Source organism: Carex rostrata, chromosome 12 (genome assembly GCF_964058835.1).
Source record: "Carex rostrata chromosome 12, lpCarRost1.2, whole genome shotgun sequence".
Lineage (NCBI taxonomy): Eukaryota > Viridiplantae > Streptophyta > Magnoliopsida > Poales > Cyperaceae > Carex > Carex rostrata.
In genome coordinates this window covers 6,297,471-6,314,745 of record NC_135929.1, presented here as the reverse complement: position 1 = coordinate 6,314,745, position 17,275 = coordinate 6,297,471, and the positions used below count along the sequence as shown (strand labels likewise).

General features: G+C 33.4%; 2 protein-coding genes and 2 pseudogenes across 2 annotated transcripts in view; all 4 read right to left on the bottom strand.

Annotated features, from left to right (window-relative positions):
* Positions 1-1,382: 1,382 nt before the first annotated feature.
* LOC144563047 (SKP1-like protein 1B pseudogene) lies at positions 1,383-1,913 on the bottom strand (annotated as a pseudogene).
* A 1,129-nt stretch (positions 1,914-3,042) lies between these two features.
* On the bottom strand, positions 3,043-5,563 carry LOC144563046 (uncharacterized). Its single transcript, XM_078312413.1, has 11 exons — positions 5,507-5,563; positions 5,325-5,417; positions 5,072-5,151; positions 4,844-4,957; positions 4,672-4,745; positions 4,441-4,517; positions 4,256-4,339; positions 3,978-4,070; positions 3,766-3,873; positions 3,523-3,597; positions 3,043-3,384 (listed from the first exon to the last, which is right to left on the bottom strand). The coding sequence occupies exons 1-11, from the start codon at positions 5,561-5,563 to the stop codon at positions 3,043-3,045; spliced, it is 1,197 nt and encodes a 398-aa protein (XP_078168539.1).
* Positions 5,564-10,819: 5,256 nt separating this feature from the next.
* On the bottom strand, positions 10,820-11,356 carry LOC144563045 (SKP1-like protein 1B pseudogene; annotated as a pseudogene).
* A 3,026-nt stretch (positions 11,357-14,382) lies between these two features.
* Positions 14,383-17,275, bottom strand: part of LOC144563173 (uncharacterized) — a 53,821-nt gene continuing 50,928 nt past the window's right edge. The window contains exons 2-3 of the mRNA XM_078312583.1: positions 15,299-15,521; positions 14,383-14,523 (exon numbers count right to left, since the gene is read on the bottom strand). Of these exons, the coding sequence (XP_078168709.1) occupies positions 14,462-14,523; positions 15,299-15,488 (252 nt within the window). The 5' untranslated portion in view covers positions 15,489-15,521 and the 3' untranslated portion in view covers positions 14,383-14,461. The remainder of the gene's footprint in view (positions 14,524-15,298; positions 15,522-17,275) is intronic.

Below are 17,275 nucleotides of genomic sequence, written 5' to 3'. Positions count from 1 at the left end.
AACAATGAAGAAAGCAATTAAAAAAGTATTCAATTTCGGGAAGAACTGTCAAGCATGGCACAAGACCAGCTTCTGATTCTACAAGCTGCAATAGCTTGGGTGACAGAACAGATGAATGAGGGGGTTGATACAGTGACATGGAGATGGGTTGGACAATGGTTAACTGGTGTGTCATGTGCAAACAGGATGGGGAATCAGTTATGCATTTGTTCAGCAATTGTGGCGTAATAGTTAAGTTATATAAAGGCAGCAACACTAATTGGAATGCAAGCACGTGTTTCAATCAAAGGAGATGCTCATTAAGTGTTGTAAGGCTGAGATCAGACCATTGATTCTAATTACACAATTCATCAGATGGCGCAAAAGGTGCAGCCGCATATTTACTGGCACGAATAGAACGTTTGACCAGCTGGCACACGATATAAAACAACAATTGGAGTCTACAAATGGGGGCCCACACATGGTGGAGGACATTAAATGCAGTTTAAATCAAGAAAAGACAATATCAATCAGCTCCGGTACGGCACCGGTACAAACCGGTACGAGTGGGGTTGGACTCGGGCATGAATCAGAACATAGCCTGAACAGACTACTCAAAGCAGACTGCGACTGTGATGGAAAATCAGGCATACCGGACTGGTACAGATCTTTACCGGTACGAAAGGGAGAGGAGATAGGAGCCAGGGTCATGCTGTTATAAATTGCAACTTTTAAATGACTTTTCTGTTTATTACCTTTTTTCTGAAATAAATATATCATAAATGTTGGTTATTCCAAAACTTAAAATCCCAAAACTATATACATTTGATTTCTCTGAACCCCGATTCAATCAAGCAAACATTAAAGTTTAAGCAGAATAAATTTAAATTTTACACAACTCATGGAATCATTCATTCCATCAATACAAAAAATGACCAAATGCCCTCCATTCCTTCTTTGTAATTTACCAAACTCTAAGAAGCAAAAAAAAAAAGATAAAAGGATGCAAAATATTATTTAGTGTTCATTTTACGTTGTAGTTGTACATATTTTTAGCAATCGATCATGACACAAATTATTACAAGAACTATATTGAAGTCTGAAATCTGAAACTTGTATTGCAAGAACAATATTTATTCTATTCTTTTTCACAGAACTCATAAGAACTCAATCTTGAATCCATAAAAAACCTCTACATCTGAATACAAAATTCCTCGTCAAAGACACCTTGAACTTATGACATCAACTAAAAGATCGAGGAGAATCACACTAGCTATGCAATGACATCAACTAAAAGACACAATCTTGAAAACGGAGTTAAAAATCCAAGTGGAAAACAAGTTCTTGGCAACTAAAAGTCACAATCTTGAATCAAATCAAAGCTGGAGAGTTAATAACTTCCATCACACAAAAGCCCATGGGTGTTCACCGATAATCTGGTTTTCCTCCTCTGGTGTGAAGTCATTTTTGATGTTGAAGGTTTCGCGAATCTCCTTTAGGCACTTCTCCTTCATCATGTTGGCGACCTTTTGGCATGTTGCGTCCAGCAGGTCCGTGATATCCAGATAGTGAGCTGCCATAATAAGGTCGTAGAGCATATCTGTATCGACGCCATTGAAAAATTGCTTGTCCCAGTTTCTCAGCTCCTCTTCTGAAATCCTTCGGGAAGCCTGAATGGTGCTGCTACCTTCCTCGGTCTCCGTCACAGTCTTCGACTCATCTGCGGCATCGACGTGCTTTTCACAATACTCGATCACCTTTTTAAGCACCCGTTCAGTGACATTGGGTAGGTGGTAGGGGTTCTCGGTGGAAAAATCTTCTATTCCACGGCTGAGCACTCTAGATTGCTTCGCCACTGTCAGAGACACCTCGAGCACCTTTTCATCGCTGGTCATGAGCTTGACCATATTGCTGGCTGTGTTGACGTCCGACATTTTCTTGTTGTGGGAAGAGAGATGAAGTGGAAGAGAAATGAAGGAGATGAGTGATCTTTAGAATCTTGGTTGAGTTCTAGGTGGCGCTATGATTTTATAGACCAAGCATGGTACCTCTGCCTCCGTATTTAGAAATTGATTTTTTTTTTTTTCTGTGTTATTGCGGCCCAAAATGTCAGTCGGTATTGTTTCTTTCTGGTTTTCTTAATTCATGGTGGGACCTGGTCAATTCTTTTTTCTTTACCAGTCAACTTCCCATGCGTCACTCGTTACACATTGGATTACTGAGGAATATATTTCATTGGAGCAAGGCAGATTAATAAAGGCAAAGGGTTTGGTTTTAGTTTGACACTGTACCCTCAGTTACATCTGGCGTTAATTTTTTTAATTTTTTTTTAGTTGTACCCATTATATCTGGATTACATCCCTGATTATTTTTTTTCAAAAAAAATGAAAGTTTATTATTTCAAATTTCAATATCTTTCATTAAAGTTTAGAACACATAATTTCTCATACAAAACACATATAGTCTTTTATAATTAAATCAAATACTTACTCTTTAAATTCAAAATTACTTTTGTAGAAATAAAATTAATGTTGAGTGACACAAAATTTATTCAGCTTAATTCATCATCAACAAGATTTATTCAACAACTAATCATCGTTCTTTTCGATCATGCTATAAATTGAATTAAATATATAGGAATCAAACTGCAAAACATTGAGACATCCTCTACATTTCGATAAATATTTTTTTTTTGTTAAGCCCATTTTTAAATTTAAATTATCCCTTACAATTTGAGGTTAGCACAGTCCATCATAATAATAAGCCCAATATTAAATATAGGATCCAACAAATTTAATTTTTAAAAAATTCAAAACTAAAACACACACATATATATAAAGAGAAAGAGAGATTGGCTAAGTTCAAAATATTTTTTTCTAACCCTCGAAACAAATTATTCGGTTATCTGATTTTTAAAGTTCGAACAGTCAATCCAAATAGTTAGATGTTCAATCAATATAAAATGTACTTGAAAATCAAATTTTATATTTTTTGAAACTTTTTACTATTTATTGAAATGATTTAAAAATCATTTTTTTTTAATGATGCAGAATTATTTTACTATTAATTAATTTTGGCTGTACGTGCTTTTCGTGCCTCCCTCTTCTCCTTTTTTACCTTCTTCTTGTTCTCCTTGCGTGCCGCTTTCCTCTCCTCAGGCCCCAATTTTTCTCTCCTCTCATGCTTTTCTTCTTCATCCACACTAGAACATGACTCGTACCTGCTCAAACTGTCACTATCATGTTGATCTCCATTAGTAGTGTTTTCTCTTGTGCAAAGAAACCCTTGAAGGGGCTTGTCATAGTCATACACGGCATCGGTAGTAGGTTCATATGCAAGTGAGGGTCGTTGGAGAGTCGCCATGTTGACTAGATCAGCTTCACATTGTTTCACATAGTTTAAGGTCTAAAGAAAAATTACAAGGAGGAGAATACAGACATATCTGTTAATTAAAGAGCTACATCTCAGACCTTATATATATAGTTTGAATTACAAAGAGAGAGCGAACATATATAATTTAACTCAGCAAAGCAGCAAAAGGACCTGAACAAAAACGGTAGGGGAGATGGTGTCATCCTTGGCAGCTGCATCTTCTCTTTCCAAAACCTTTTGCTGGGCCTGAAATAATTCAACTCAGCAAGGCACCAAGAACACTCTCCTGCTTTCTTAACAGGTAACAGTACGAAAAGAGCAGATAACGGTTGCCAACAAAACCAATACTTGAACACAACCCTGGTAAATTGTACAAAAAATTAATATAATTTGAAGAGAGAGAGAGAGAGGAACCTTCTCTAGATACTCATCCACATACTCATCAGAAATTGTTGGGTCAATCACAAAATCAAAAAGCTCCATGACTGACATAACCGCAACTCCATGCTTTTCAAAGAAATCCTGTTATACAAGCATGATTAACAAATAAATTATTTTTGTTTAAAACTTGATGAAGACAAAACATCAAAAATAAATCATTAGAATGGCCTGAGAAAATATCCTACGGTGACATGCAAGCAATCTTCCTTTAAAAACACAAGAGCTAATGGGTGGCTCAGATCAACTGATTGAGATACATCAATAATGTACAAATGACCCTGCAAAATTGCAAAACAAAACAAGGCAATGTTAATAATTGCTATATTAACAAAAAGGATAGTCAATCTCCACATTTCTATAGAAAATGGGGAGAATGAGACTTATGATTTTATCAGGTTTGAAATAGTGAAGAAAAGCATTTTTAGGGATGCAAGAAATATTCTAAGCTTCTTTGTAATCGTACCTCATAATAAAGAATGTTGTATTCGCTCAAATCTCCATGTACCAGCTTGCACTTCTGATATAGTGTCCTCATTGCTGTGATAATCTACAAAAAAGAAAAAGAATTAAATAAAGGAAAATACTGCAATATCATATTAATTGTACAAACTGTTCAAAAACTAATCACTCAGCACCTAAAAGAAGTACCTCAATATAACTCTCACACAATTTCTTTTCAGATAAATTTGCTTCTTTGAGACGTGGCGCAGCCCATCCTCCTTTTCCTGATAAGTTTATATTTTTATAATTATTACCAACTCCATATGTAACATTTCATTTCATTTGCTTGTTAAATAAATATAAGTTAACATCAAAATTAAGACAACTTTGGACATATCAGCTAAAGATAAGAGAATTTAAAAAAAAAAATTAAGTTACCGATAAACTCCATCACCAAAACATGCAGCCTTATGAGCAGAGGTGTTGGGCATCTTATTCCAGCAGCTTTCATTCTAAAGTAAAGTAAGGACATGCATTAATAAAGAAAAAGGGGAATGAATTATGGCAAGAAATTCCGTTAATAGAAAGAACATTCCAGTTGATCCCTTACCGCAAGAGGTTTCGCATTTCTTTCTTAGCCCAACTTTTGACCATCTCGCGGGGATTGTGTTTGCAGTATCCATGCCTTAAACGATAATCTCCCTCGACATACCGGTCTCTATTTCTGAAACCCATATATAAATACTTCATTAACAATTCTAAACTAACAGAAGGGACAACTAATTAAAACCTGCACAAGTATTATGAAAAAATAAACAAACAAATTTATAATAGATACTTGAAGACGAGAACAGAAGTCCTGTTGATTTTTATAGCTAGCTCCTGACCATCAGCTTTTGTGGCATGATAAACATTGGCCTGCACATAATTATTTAATTATGAGCCTATGGCAGAGGCGTAGGAGCTGAAAAATCCTAGTAAAAAATCATGCATTTGATCATTAATGCATAAAGAGAGAGGAAAAATTACCCAGTAAGGATCTCACATCTCATTTGAATTGGAAAAAAAAAAAAATAATAATAACAAAGTACCTCTTTCCCAGTAGAGATGCAACCATTCATCTCATTAAAAACACCATGATTTAGCATCTTAAATAGAACCATCCGTGTTCTTGAGTCAATAACCTACAAGATGAATGAGGCCAAGTAAAGCATATAAGACAGTTTGGAATGGTTTGATGCTGAATAATAACAGTGAAGCTTTTCCCACATACCTGTTCAGTAGTGGCTCGATCAGCCTTCTCATTATTCTTAGTTTTTCCGATTGCCATCTGTTAGGGTTTCAAAAGAAGAGGCTAGAAACAAGAGATAAAATATTAGGAGGAAAGTTAATTGTATTTCTTGACTCATAATTACAGTACAATTGAGATATATTTATAACAACATAAATCTATAAAAAGAGAAACCTATGAATGAAACCTAAAATATCCTATACTAAATACTAAATTTTTTTCTCTTTAATATAGTATGTCAAATATAAACTACTATTTCTAACCTCTTGCTAAGAGACATATATATGATGAGTTGTTGTTATTTTTTTTTCAGATTATTCCAATTATTTTCAGTTAAGTAAATGTGATAATAAAGGATTTATGATCTTGGAAAGAAAGAAACATTTTTTTTCTTTACCCCGTTATTCTTACGTACTCATTTTCCCTTTCCTCAGTATCAAGCTACCAGATCAAATTGATATTTCCATGAAATTCGTGATTTTTTAAAGAATAAAACACTTGTTGAGGCGTCGATAAATTGTGGTCATGAGTCACGACAAAGGAAGAATGGAGTGGATTCAATAATCTGATCTTCTCGTGATATAATATGAGAAGAGTAGAACTAGTTATGATGTTCTTTAGCTTACTAAATTTTTTTGATGAACTTAATTTTAAAATCCATCAAATTGACTTCAAATGATGAATTCAAATCATCGAAACCGATCTACTTCACCAATGATGTATTTACATGTCAAATTTATAAATTTTGAATTAATTTATAAAGTCAACCGGTCAAAAAAGATAAAAACAAGCATATAAATTAAGTTATAAACATTTTTTTACAACTTGATTTATATTAAATTAATTTGAAAATCATAAATTTGAAATGTAAATGCTGCAAGATTTCAAGATGCGTTAAGGTGGTAAAATTAAAACTTTTTAACCCTTTTACAATAATCCATGGTTCTACTTTATTATGCTAATTCTAATCAAGCAATTCTTAAGTACAAATAATTGTCTACTCATTCATCCATCATAAATCTATCTACAAAAAAAGATTTGGATATACCTTTACCAAATGTCAATTTGGTAAATAGAGAGAAGTTGTATTCTCTTTTAGATCTCTTGAATAACTTTGTTTGTCAAAACGGCCTCCTAGAATAACTTACACCAAATTGAGACTTCAAAGTAGAAGCCCTTCACAGTATCCACCAAAAAATTAATTAGAAACTGAAGTTTTCTCTTACTAGATAGTACTATTTTAGTTGCTCCTTAATCCTTATCCTCCAATAGAACTAGATTATGTGTGGGTTCTCAACATGTGTGTGTGTGCGCGAGAGAGAGAGTTTTGATAGAACTTCAACTCTCAAAATGAATTCTTACTCAAAAGGAATGAGAGAGAGACTATACATAACAAAAAAAGGAATGTGATTTTTGTTTTTTACCACAATCTAATTCAAATTAGGTCCTGCTCAATGGAAAAGTTATAAATCTTTCTTTTAACTTTCCATCCATATATAGTGCGTCTAAAATGGTCTTCGTATGAGGGCGCTATGGTCCGAATATGAAACATGCACAGCAGTTTTCAAAAATGGTAGTCTAAATTAAGCACCATGTTCTACCACATTTTTTTTTACCATGATTTGTTTCTAATTTGGCTTCCTTGAAGAAGCAAAGTTCTAGATATTTCTTTTATCTATCCAGAAATACATAGAACGCTAAAAACATATTTCTTATGAGAGATATGTGGGCCAAATAAGAAACGCTGTGTAGCAGTTTTTTTCAGAAAATGTAGTAAACTATTTTGAGCAAATTTTTAATTAAGGAAACAATTCTTAAATTAACATGGGCCATAATTAACAACAACCATTAGGCTTTGTTTATTGGGCCAAAATTTATTTTCTTTATTTGAATCAAATACAATTAATCCAATTAATTGTAGTATCATATACAATTATTCTAAATAATTCTATTTCTCATGTGTTGATGGAGAAACCATTTATTTATCATGTCATACATGTTAAATAATTCTATATACATTTTCTAATTAATTCCTTATTGATGTGGTCATGTGTGATCTATGTCATGTTGGCAATGACATAATAACATTTTATTACCATAAACTATAAGTGGCACTAGCTATACATTATAGTTACCCAAATGACACAGATGTAAATTTAAGTATTCTTTTACAATACATAATCCCTTAAAGTAATGCTATAAATAATATCACATATGTTTTTTCATTGCCACATGATATTATGAATATTATACAAAGTAGACACTACTACAAAAATGATCATTGTACACTGCACATTGTACACGGATTTGATAATTTTACCTAAAAACCGTGGATAAATTGTAATTTTTTGGAAGCCCGAAATATCTATGGGATCTCTACACGGATGTTTATTAAAGAATCAGTGTAGAAAGCCTTGAGAGAGCTACACGGACGTTTATTAGGAACTGTACACGGATTATTATTTAAATAACAGTGTAGAAAGCTTTAAGAGAGCTACACGGATATTTATTAAAGAACCGTGTAGAAAGGTAAGAATTGTACACGGATGTTTGTTTAAATAGCAGTGTAGAAAACTTGAGAGAGCAACACAGACGTTTAATAAAGAGCCGTGTAGAAAGGTGAAAATTGTACACGGTTTTTTGTTTAAATAACAGTATAGAAAACCTTGAGAGAGCTACACAGATTTTTAAGTAAAAAATCCGTGTAGAAAGGTTATTCTAGGGTTTTGGTAATATAAAAGACCTCCTTCTAGCAGCGCCGTTTTGATCAATTAATACTCTCTCTCTCTCTCCTTCCAGAAGTGTCATTCTGATTTCTGTGCACAAAGAGCTAGGATCTGAGATCTTTGAAGTTAATTTGTATTTCTCCTCTCTATCTTGCTAAGCTTAGTCATGTATATATATATATTTCTCTTTTCTGTTACTAGCTTATTATTGCTTATTTAGGTCAATTATTAATTAATACATGCATGTTTGATTTGTTAAGATAATGTAAATAATTAGTGTAATGTGGACCATTTTTTGAAAGTGAGAAGTAAAGAAAACGCCTAAGGTCTCCATCATCAGATCTGAGAAAAACCGTTGAAGATCAGTACTAACGCTTCCGCCTAAAGATGTCTGCACTTCAGAACTGTAAGATTTAAATTACTTTGCTATTTTATTTTGAATTTACAGATTCTGGATTGCTTGTGTTTTTTTAATTGCAAAACACATCATGAATTATTAAGACTATCATTTGATATCAGAGCCATCGTAAATTCATATAAGATGCAATAATTTTTTTTTTACGAAATTGATTTTCAATGGTTCGTATAAAAGCTAGACAGATTCAACTAATTTTATATATAAATATTTTCTTATAATTTTGGATGAAAATTTTAAAGGAGAATTTTTATTCCCTATTATGTATGCACATATATATATGTTGATCAATGGATTCTTATTGGAGATGCAATATGTTGGAGACCTTTAACCAAGAGGCATCATGTCATGGATCACATGGGAGCTCCTTTTTTGATATGTTGGATCTAATACGCCTTAGTTTGTATGAAATTTTGGTCCAAACTAGATCATAACCAAGAGTTTTGGCAATTTGAGCCCAACTTAACGAATTTTGGGCCAAAGCTTGATCATGTGATTACTAAGTGGTAAGGATATAACTTTTATACAAACATTGTATTGGATCCTGAGGAGTATATGTTATGTTTTATCACATCAGATTGCATGTACAAAAGGCTTTGTATATATATATGTTGCATGAATTGTAATCTTCTACCTTTTCTTGTTACTAACTAATACCAAATTATAATTGTAGTATGGACCAAAGCAAAAGTGTTACATCAAGGAGCAAATTGACGATGTCAGATATATGTGGACAAGGCAGTTTCAATTTAAATTTTGTAATGCTCAATATGGATTTGTATAATTTTGTATAATTTAGTGTACATAAATTATTTATACTGTTGTATAGTTTTGGAATTATGAGTTTAAAAGACCTCTGTTTAATGTTTCTCTGTTTTGGAATTCTAATTTTAAATGGCTAACAAAATTGGAAGCTAGCCACAAAAAAATGGGAAAAAAAGAACAATTCTACATGGACATTTAACTAAAGTCCGTGTAGAAAGGTATTTAAACATTAAAAAAAATTGAAAAAAAAAAAAATTCTACACGGACATTTAGCTAAATGTCCGTGTAGAAAGGTATTTAAACATATAAAAAAAAATAAGAGAGCTACACGGACATTTAACTAAATATCCGTGTAGAAAGAGTAATTCTACACGGACATTTAGCTAAATGTCCGTGTAGAAAGGTATTTAAACATATAAAAAAAATAAGAGAGCTACACGGACATTTAGCTAAATGTCCGTGTAGAAAGAGTCTTTCTACACGGATATTTAGCTAAATGTCCGTGTAGAAAGGTATTTAAACATATAAAAAAAATAAGAGAGCTACACGGACATTTAGCTAAATGTCCGTGTAGAAAGACTCTTTCTACACGGATATTTAGCTAAATGTCCGTGTAGAAAGGTATTTAAACATATAAAAAAAATAAGAGAGCTACACGGACATTTAGCTAAATATCCGTGTAGAAAGAGTAATCGTACATGGACATTTAGCTAAATGTCCGCGTAGAAAGAGTAATCATACACGGCTGTTTATGTAAATATCCGTGTAGCTCGGTTATTTTGAGAGCGACGCTAGCAAGCATTTGTACACGGTTGTTTATGTAATAATCCGTGTAGCTCTCGATAATCGCACACGGGTAAATATCCGTGTATAAATATTCAGGGATTTCTAAACCCTCACATTCCACACGGTAGGAAATCCGTGTAGCTCTCCTATTTATGTCCGTGTACAATCACTTATTCTGTAGTAGTGAGAGTTGTGTCATCTTTGTAATATATATGTTTTTTTAGTCTCTTAAGTAAATTATTAATATATAATCGCACTTCAGTTATATTTCTTGTTTCATTCAGACGTACCTGAGTAGAATATCCCGATACCATATGCAACAATTAAATTGAAGTCTGAAAACTTGTAATTGGAAGAACATTTATTTTCTTTTTCAAAGAACTCATAACAACTCAATCTTGAATCCAAAAGAAAAAGAAAAGAAAAAAAAAATCCTCTACATCTGAATACAAAATTCCTCGTCAAAGACACCTTGAACTTATGACATCAACTAAAAGACACAATCTTGAAAACGGAGTTAAAAATCCAAGTAGAAAACAAGTTCTTGGCAACTAAAAGTCACAATCTTGAATCAAATCAAAGCTGGAGAGTTAATAACTTCCATCACACAAAAGCCCACGGGTGTTCACCGATAATCTGGTTTTCCTCCTCTGGTGTGAAGTCATTTTTGATGTTGAAGGTTTCGCGAATCTCCTTTAGGCTCTTCTCCTTCATCATGTTGGCGACCTTTTGGCATGTTGCGTCCAGCAGGTCGGTGATATCCAGATAGTGAGCTGCCATAATAAGGTCGTAGAGCATATCCGTATCGACGCCATTGAAAAATTGCTTGTCCCAGTTTCTCAGCTCCTCTTCTGAAATCCTTCGGGAAGCCTGAATGGTGCTGCTACCTTCCTCGGTCTCCGTCACAGTCTTCGACTCATCTGCGGCATCGACGTGCTTTTCACAATACTCGATCACCTTTTTAAGCACCCGTTCAGTGACATTGGATACGGGGAAATTCTTGCGGTCCTCGGGGGAAATGTCTTCTGTTGCGTGGCTGATCACTCCAGATTGCTTCGCCACTGTCAGAGACACCTCGAGCACCTTTTTATCGCTGGTCATGAGCTTGACCATATTGCTGGCTGTGTTGACGTCCGACATTTTCTTGTTGTGGGAAGAGAGATCAAGTGGAACAGAAATGAAGGAGATGAGTGATCTTTATGATCTTGGTTGAGTTCTAGATGGCGCTATGATTTTATAGACCAAGCATGATACGATCTGCGGCTCTGCCTCCGTATTTAGAATTTTTTTTTTTTTTTCTGTGTTATTGCGGCCCAAAATGTCAGTTGGTTTTGTTTCCTTTTTTTTTTTAATTCGGGGTGGGACCTGGTCAATTATGTAATCTTTACCGGTCAACTGACTCAACTCCCATGCGTCACTCGTTACACATTGGATTAATGAGGAATAGATTTCATTGGACCAAGGCAAAGGTTTCGGTTTTATTTGTGATGTATTAACAGGAGATGTATCCAAGAAGCATCAGCTCACAGTTTATGAAGATGATTAGAAGTTGTTAGACACTGTTTGTTACAGGATTAGTTAGCCATAACATAATCATTAGACTGTTATAGAATTAGTCATTTGTAACAGAAGCAATTGCTATCTTATAAATAAATAAAGGGTAAGGCTAAGGTGCTATGGGGTGCAGAGAGGGCTACGGTGCTACGGCTCAATATTCGAGTTTTCAAAATCTAAACGGTCGATCCGAACCGTTCAACTTGTTCTCCGTATTAATATGTGTTTGGAAACCAAATTTTACTATTTTTTTAGATAGGTAGAAAATCAGTTGATCTAAAAAATTATGCACCATTCAGAAATTTGATTTTGTACCTATCTAAAAAATTAGTAAAAAATTTCCAAAAAAATGTAAAATTTGGTCTCCAAACACATATTAATATGGAGAACAAGATGAACGGTTCGGATCGACCGTTTGAATTTTGAAAACTCGAATATTAAGCCATAGCACCGTAGCCCTCTATGCAACCCATAGCACCTTAGCCTTACCTTATATATATATAGAGAGAGAGAGAGAGAGAGGTGGGCTACGGTGAGTTGCGAAGTAAAGCGACTATTTTACTTCACGCTCATATTTTGCGATTTTAAAGTTCAAAACATCGATCCGAACCGTTCATCTTGTTCTCCATATTGAAATGTGCTTGGAGACCAAAGTTTACATTTTTTTTGGAATTTTTTTACTATTTATTAAGCAATTTTGAAAGTCGCTGATCTGGTGGTCCAGAAAATTTTACTGTTTTTCACTGTTCACAGCAAAACAGCAATTTTAAAAAATGCTTAATAAATAGTAAACAAATTCCAAAAAATATAAAATTTGGTCTCCAAGCACATTTCAATATGGATTAAACATCTAACGGTTCGGATCGGTCGTTTGGGACTTTCAAAATAAAAATACGGCGTGAAGTAGAAATGTGTTTTACTTCGCAACTCACCGTAGCTCATCTATATATATATATAGAGAGAGAGAGAGAGATGGGCTATGGTGCATTGCAATGCATGGAGGGGTTTATGCATTGGACCATAAATTTAAAATTCAAAATCCAAATGACCGATCCAAACCGTTCATCTTGTTCTCCATATTAATATGTGCTTGGAGACCAAATTTTACATTTTTCTGAATTTTTTTACTATTTATTAAGTATTTTACAAAATTGTTGATCAACGGTGGCTTAACAAAACAGTAAAATCAGCAGCCACCATTGGATCAACAATTTTGTAAAATACTTAATAAATAGTAAAACAATTCAGAAAAATGTAAAATTTGGTCTCCAAGCACATATTAATATGGAGAACAAGGTGAACGGTTTGGATCGGTCATTTGGATTTTGAATTTTAGATTTATGGTCCAATGCACAAACTCCTCCATGCATTGCAATGCACCATAGCCCATCTCTCTCTATATATATATATATATGTAGGTAATTTGATTATATGTTTCGTATGAGAAATTATATGTTCTAAATTTAAATGAAAAGATATTGAAATTTGTAAGAACAAACTTTTAATTCTTTGAAAACAAAATGATCGTGGATGTAATCTAGATATACTGGTACAGCTAAATAAAAAATTAACGCCCGCACTTGCGCTTAGAGGTACAGGTTATTTGACTGTAACTGAGGGTACGTACAATATGAAATTGGTTTAGTATATATATAAAGGATTTTGAGAAAGAGAAAAATAGATTGTATTTCATTGATTATAATCTGATTACATTTACATACATTTATTTATGGGTAAGGCTAAGGTGCTATGGGTTGCATAGAGGATTACGGTGCTACGGCTTAATATTCGAGTTTTCAAAATTCAAACGGTCGATCCAAACTGTTTATCTTGTTCTCCATATTAATATGTGTTTGGAGACCAAATTTTACATTTTTTTGAAAATTTTTTACTATTTTTTTAGATAGGTAGAAAATCAAATTTTTTACTATATATATATTTTTAGTTTTGGATATTTACAGAATTTGATTTCTTTGATCCTTAATTTAATATTGGGCTTATTTTAATGATGGGCTGTGCCAGCCTCAAATGTTAAGGGATAATTTAAATTAAATATTGGACTTATATATCAATGTTTTGCAGTTTTATTCCTGTCTGATAGGATTCTTTTTAGTCATCTCATTAACAAGAGAAATTTAAACACTTGAGAAAATAATTTAAGTACGTGAAGTTTTGAAAGATGAAATTACATTTATCTGATTGATATTCGTGTTTCTGTATATTTAATTTAATTTCTAGCATGATTCTAAAAGAACGATGATTAGCTGTTGAATAAATCTTGTGGAAGATGAAGCTGACTTAATTTTATGTCACTCAACATTAATATTTTATTCTAGAAAAGTAATTGTGAGTAAAAATTTCATCAACAAAAACAAGGGTTTTGCGCTTAATTATTCGGAGCTTTATGGCGTAACGCAAATTTAATTCCATTTCATTTCTCACCAGTGCCAATCAAATATGACACCAATAACACGTCAAAAGAAAATGCAGTATTTAGCAATATATAACCTATCTACGCATAAATTTGAGCATTGCAAAAACGTAATTGTTTCTTGCAGCCTACCCAAAAAATGAAATTGGAAAGAACAAAAACAAAAATCTCCTATGCAAAACCTTTTTTCCTTGTTTTTATTACAAGGTGTTATTTTTTGTCACACTACTGAGAAGATGCATTGAGCAATTTCAGCTCTTCTACTGGCCAGTGCTTGCATTCTTTCCTATCACCAATCTGAGGTTTGCTACTGAGTTGGTCTCTGTACAAACAAGAATAGAAAATATAAACTTAAGCTTATATATTATAACAATTCTGGTAACATATATAACCATCTCACTATTCTCCTAGAAATTGATGTATAAAACAAGCAAACTTGTGCCCAAAACCATCCGAAGGGCTTTTGACAGGGTTTTGCACAAAGCCGGGTTCACACGAATGGTTTAGATACATGAAGCCGTTTCAATTTATTAAGTTCTAAATTAGTACAAGATCTATAATTATAAAGAAGGGGCTATGAAAAAATAAAATCAGTTTGGATAGTCAAATTTGTATATGGCATTATATACAGTCTGCAATTAGCTGGTACGTAGTACGTACCACTTATTCTTTGAGCATTTCATGAGTTATATATGTAACCAGTATCAAACTAAACCTTTACTGGACAGGTACAGATTTGATACAAGACAATCAAATTCATATATACTTGTAACTATTCTAGAGCTCTAGAGCTCTAATAGAATGTATCCACGGAAGGAATTGCAGAATGACATTTTAGACTAGCAGAGAAAACAAACACTAATATTAAATTGAAAGTTTAATTAATAGTTCCAGTGTTCCATTCTTAGACTGTACCAGTTTGGTATCAGGAATCCAGAGACAAGAACATAAGTACAAGATCTATAAGCAATCAAGAAAGAATAGAACAAAATCAAGATTTCAAGAAACAACATCGACCGTTATAATCGAAACAAAATTGTTCAAGTCTATTATTGAATAATCAAAATCAAGATTTTAAGTTTTTAACAAACCCGTACCAGGATAGGAGAAGAACCAAAGAATAATGGCGCAGAGAATGATAACGACTGGTACGAGGTGAACAAGGGACGCGGCGGGGCTGTCCTGCGCAACCTCCTTCTTAGATGCCTCTGACTGTGGGTCCCACGTCGGCAGCTCGTCCAGCTTCGACCCGTTCGACATGCTCACCAGGCTCGAAGACCTCTGCATCCTCTCTCTCTCTCTCTCTCTCTCTCTCTCTCTCTGCTGAATTTTTTTTTGATGATTTCGTTTCTGTTAGGTGTTAGTGATTTATAAAACGGGTAAACCGTAGAATTGGGGCTATAAAAGGAAAGATAAGTGCCACGTGGAGAGCTTGGAGAGATTCGCCTCTGCGTGGAATTTTGTTGGAGTCAAAAGGTTGGCGCATATTACGTCATGGTCCAGGACACGAATTCGGTGTAGCCGTGTAGGGGATGCATAAAAAATATCAAAGAGAGCTGGGTTATGATGGATCTTTTGTGACGATAAAGTTATAGTACTTCGTATAATTTATTTGCAAACTGTAAAAGATAATATGAAATTATGAATGGTATATTTCTTAATTAACTAATTATTGATATGATGAGATATGTATTTTTTGTTATTTGCAAGTGACGTGTGTTTAGAAGAAATTCAATAATAGTCTTGTCATAATATATTATGCTCTAAGTTAAAGTAAGTCTCGTTAGTTTGCATTTCCATTGATATCATCAAATTTTTTATAAGCTTTGAACATGCATGTTAAAACAATACATGGTAGTCTACCTTTCATGTGAAGGAGAATATTCACTTTTAAAGTAAATATGTTCAGATGGTCAATCAAAATAGAATGTTTAAAAGATTTTGTTACACCAGGTCCATGTACAATTAAATTAAAATTTTAATTACTTGCCATAACTTTCATGCACTTACATTACTAACAAAAAAAAGTTTCATGAAAATCTTGTCAAACTTAATGGATAAATATAGTAACTATTTTTCCAATACTAGTGAGTTGCCTTTTTTTAGTTTTATTCATTATTGTTAAAAGGACCGTTTAGGCCGATTAGTTGTTGGCAACAACCAAAACCGTTATGAATTTTTTCGATTAATCGATTGATTATTTCCTATTAATCGCTTAACAGTGTCCTATCCGTCTGACAAGTGCATACCGTTATTTACAACACTGGTTTTGTTATATTCATCTAGTATATTTTTTTCTTACTAACATTAATCTTAAGTACAATTAACTAAAAAATAATTAATATGTTGAGATTTGAACATTATGTCTTATGATTATTTCCCAATCTTTTGTTCCTATAAGTATGGAAAAAAAACTTTGAATCAATTAAAATTAGCCACAGAGCAATATACAAAGAAGATCCAAAGAAAAGGCTAAGTTAGCTTTGAAAGGAGAGATTCGATTCGATTCGATTCGAGTCGCAAACTTTGCGTCCATGAGCGGCTACATTCAATTGAAGCTACTGGCCACTGCGAGATTTGAGGTGCAAGTTCGACAGGGATCCGGATTCAAGGGAGAGCATTAAGATTCCCGCTTCAATCAATCGTAGGCTACTGTTGAATCTGGCTCGTTAATTTAGCCCCTTGCCGACTTACCGTTGAAACAAGGGGCAGAGTGTCCTTGAATTTTGTTGTTTTTTCTCTAATTTATACTTTATAAATAAATTATTGGATTTGAAGACATCTTGGGCATGTCACGTGCGTTTAAAAAATTGACCATTCAATTTATTTTTCTTCTTTATTATCTCGATAGAATGATCATTTATTCTTGTTTTTATATCCGCATTTAAAAATTTGTTAGTACCTAAAGGTAATAAGTATTATTTTCTCAAAAGATATAACTATTTTATATTACTTTCCAAAGTTTATTATGCAGGTAATTGTGTTGCTTCCTATTATATATAACTTTAACGTTTCAAAAAAAAAAAAAAAAAACGGAGATGTGTAACTGCCCTGAAAATTGTCATCAGCAAACT

Bases quoted from the DNA above. Each gene is read 5' to 3' on its own strand.
- LOC144563046 (XM_078312413.1), bottom strand. From the start codon at position 5,563: ATGGCAATCGGAAAAACTAAGAATAATGAGAAGGCTGATCGAGCCACT. The intron at 4,958-5,071 runs GTATCTATTATA...TATGGGTTTCAG, and splicing joins ACTTCTGTTCTCGTCTTCAA to AAATAGAGACCGGTATGTCG. The intron at 3,874-3,977 runs GTAGGATATTTT...CTTGTATAACAG, and splicing joins AAGATTGCTTGCATGTCACC to GATTTCTTTGAAAAGCATGG.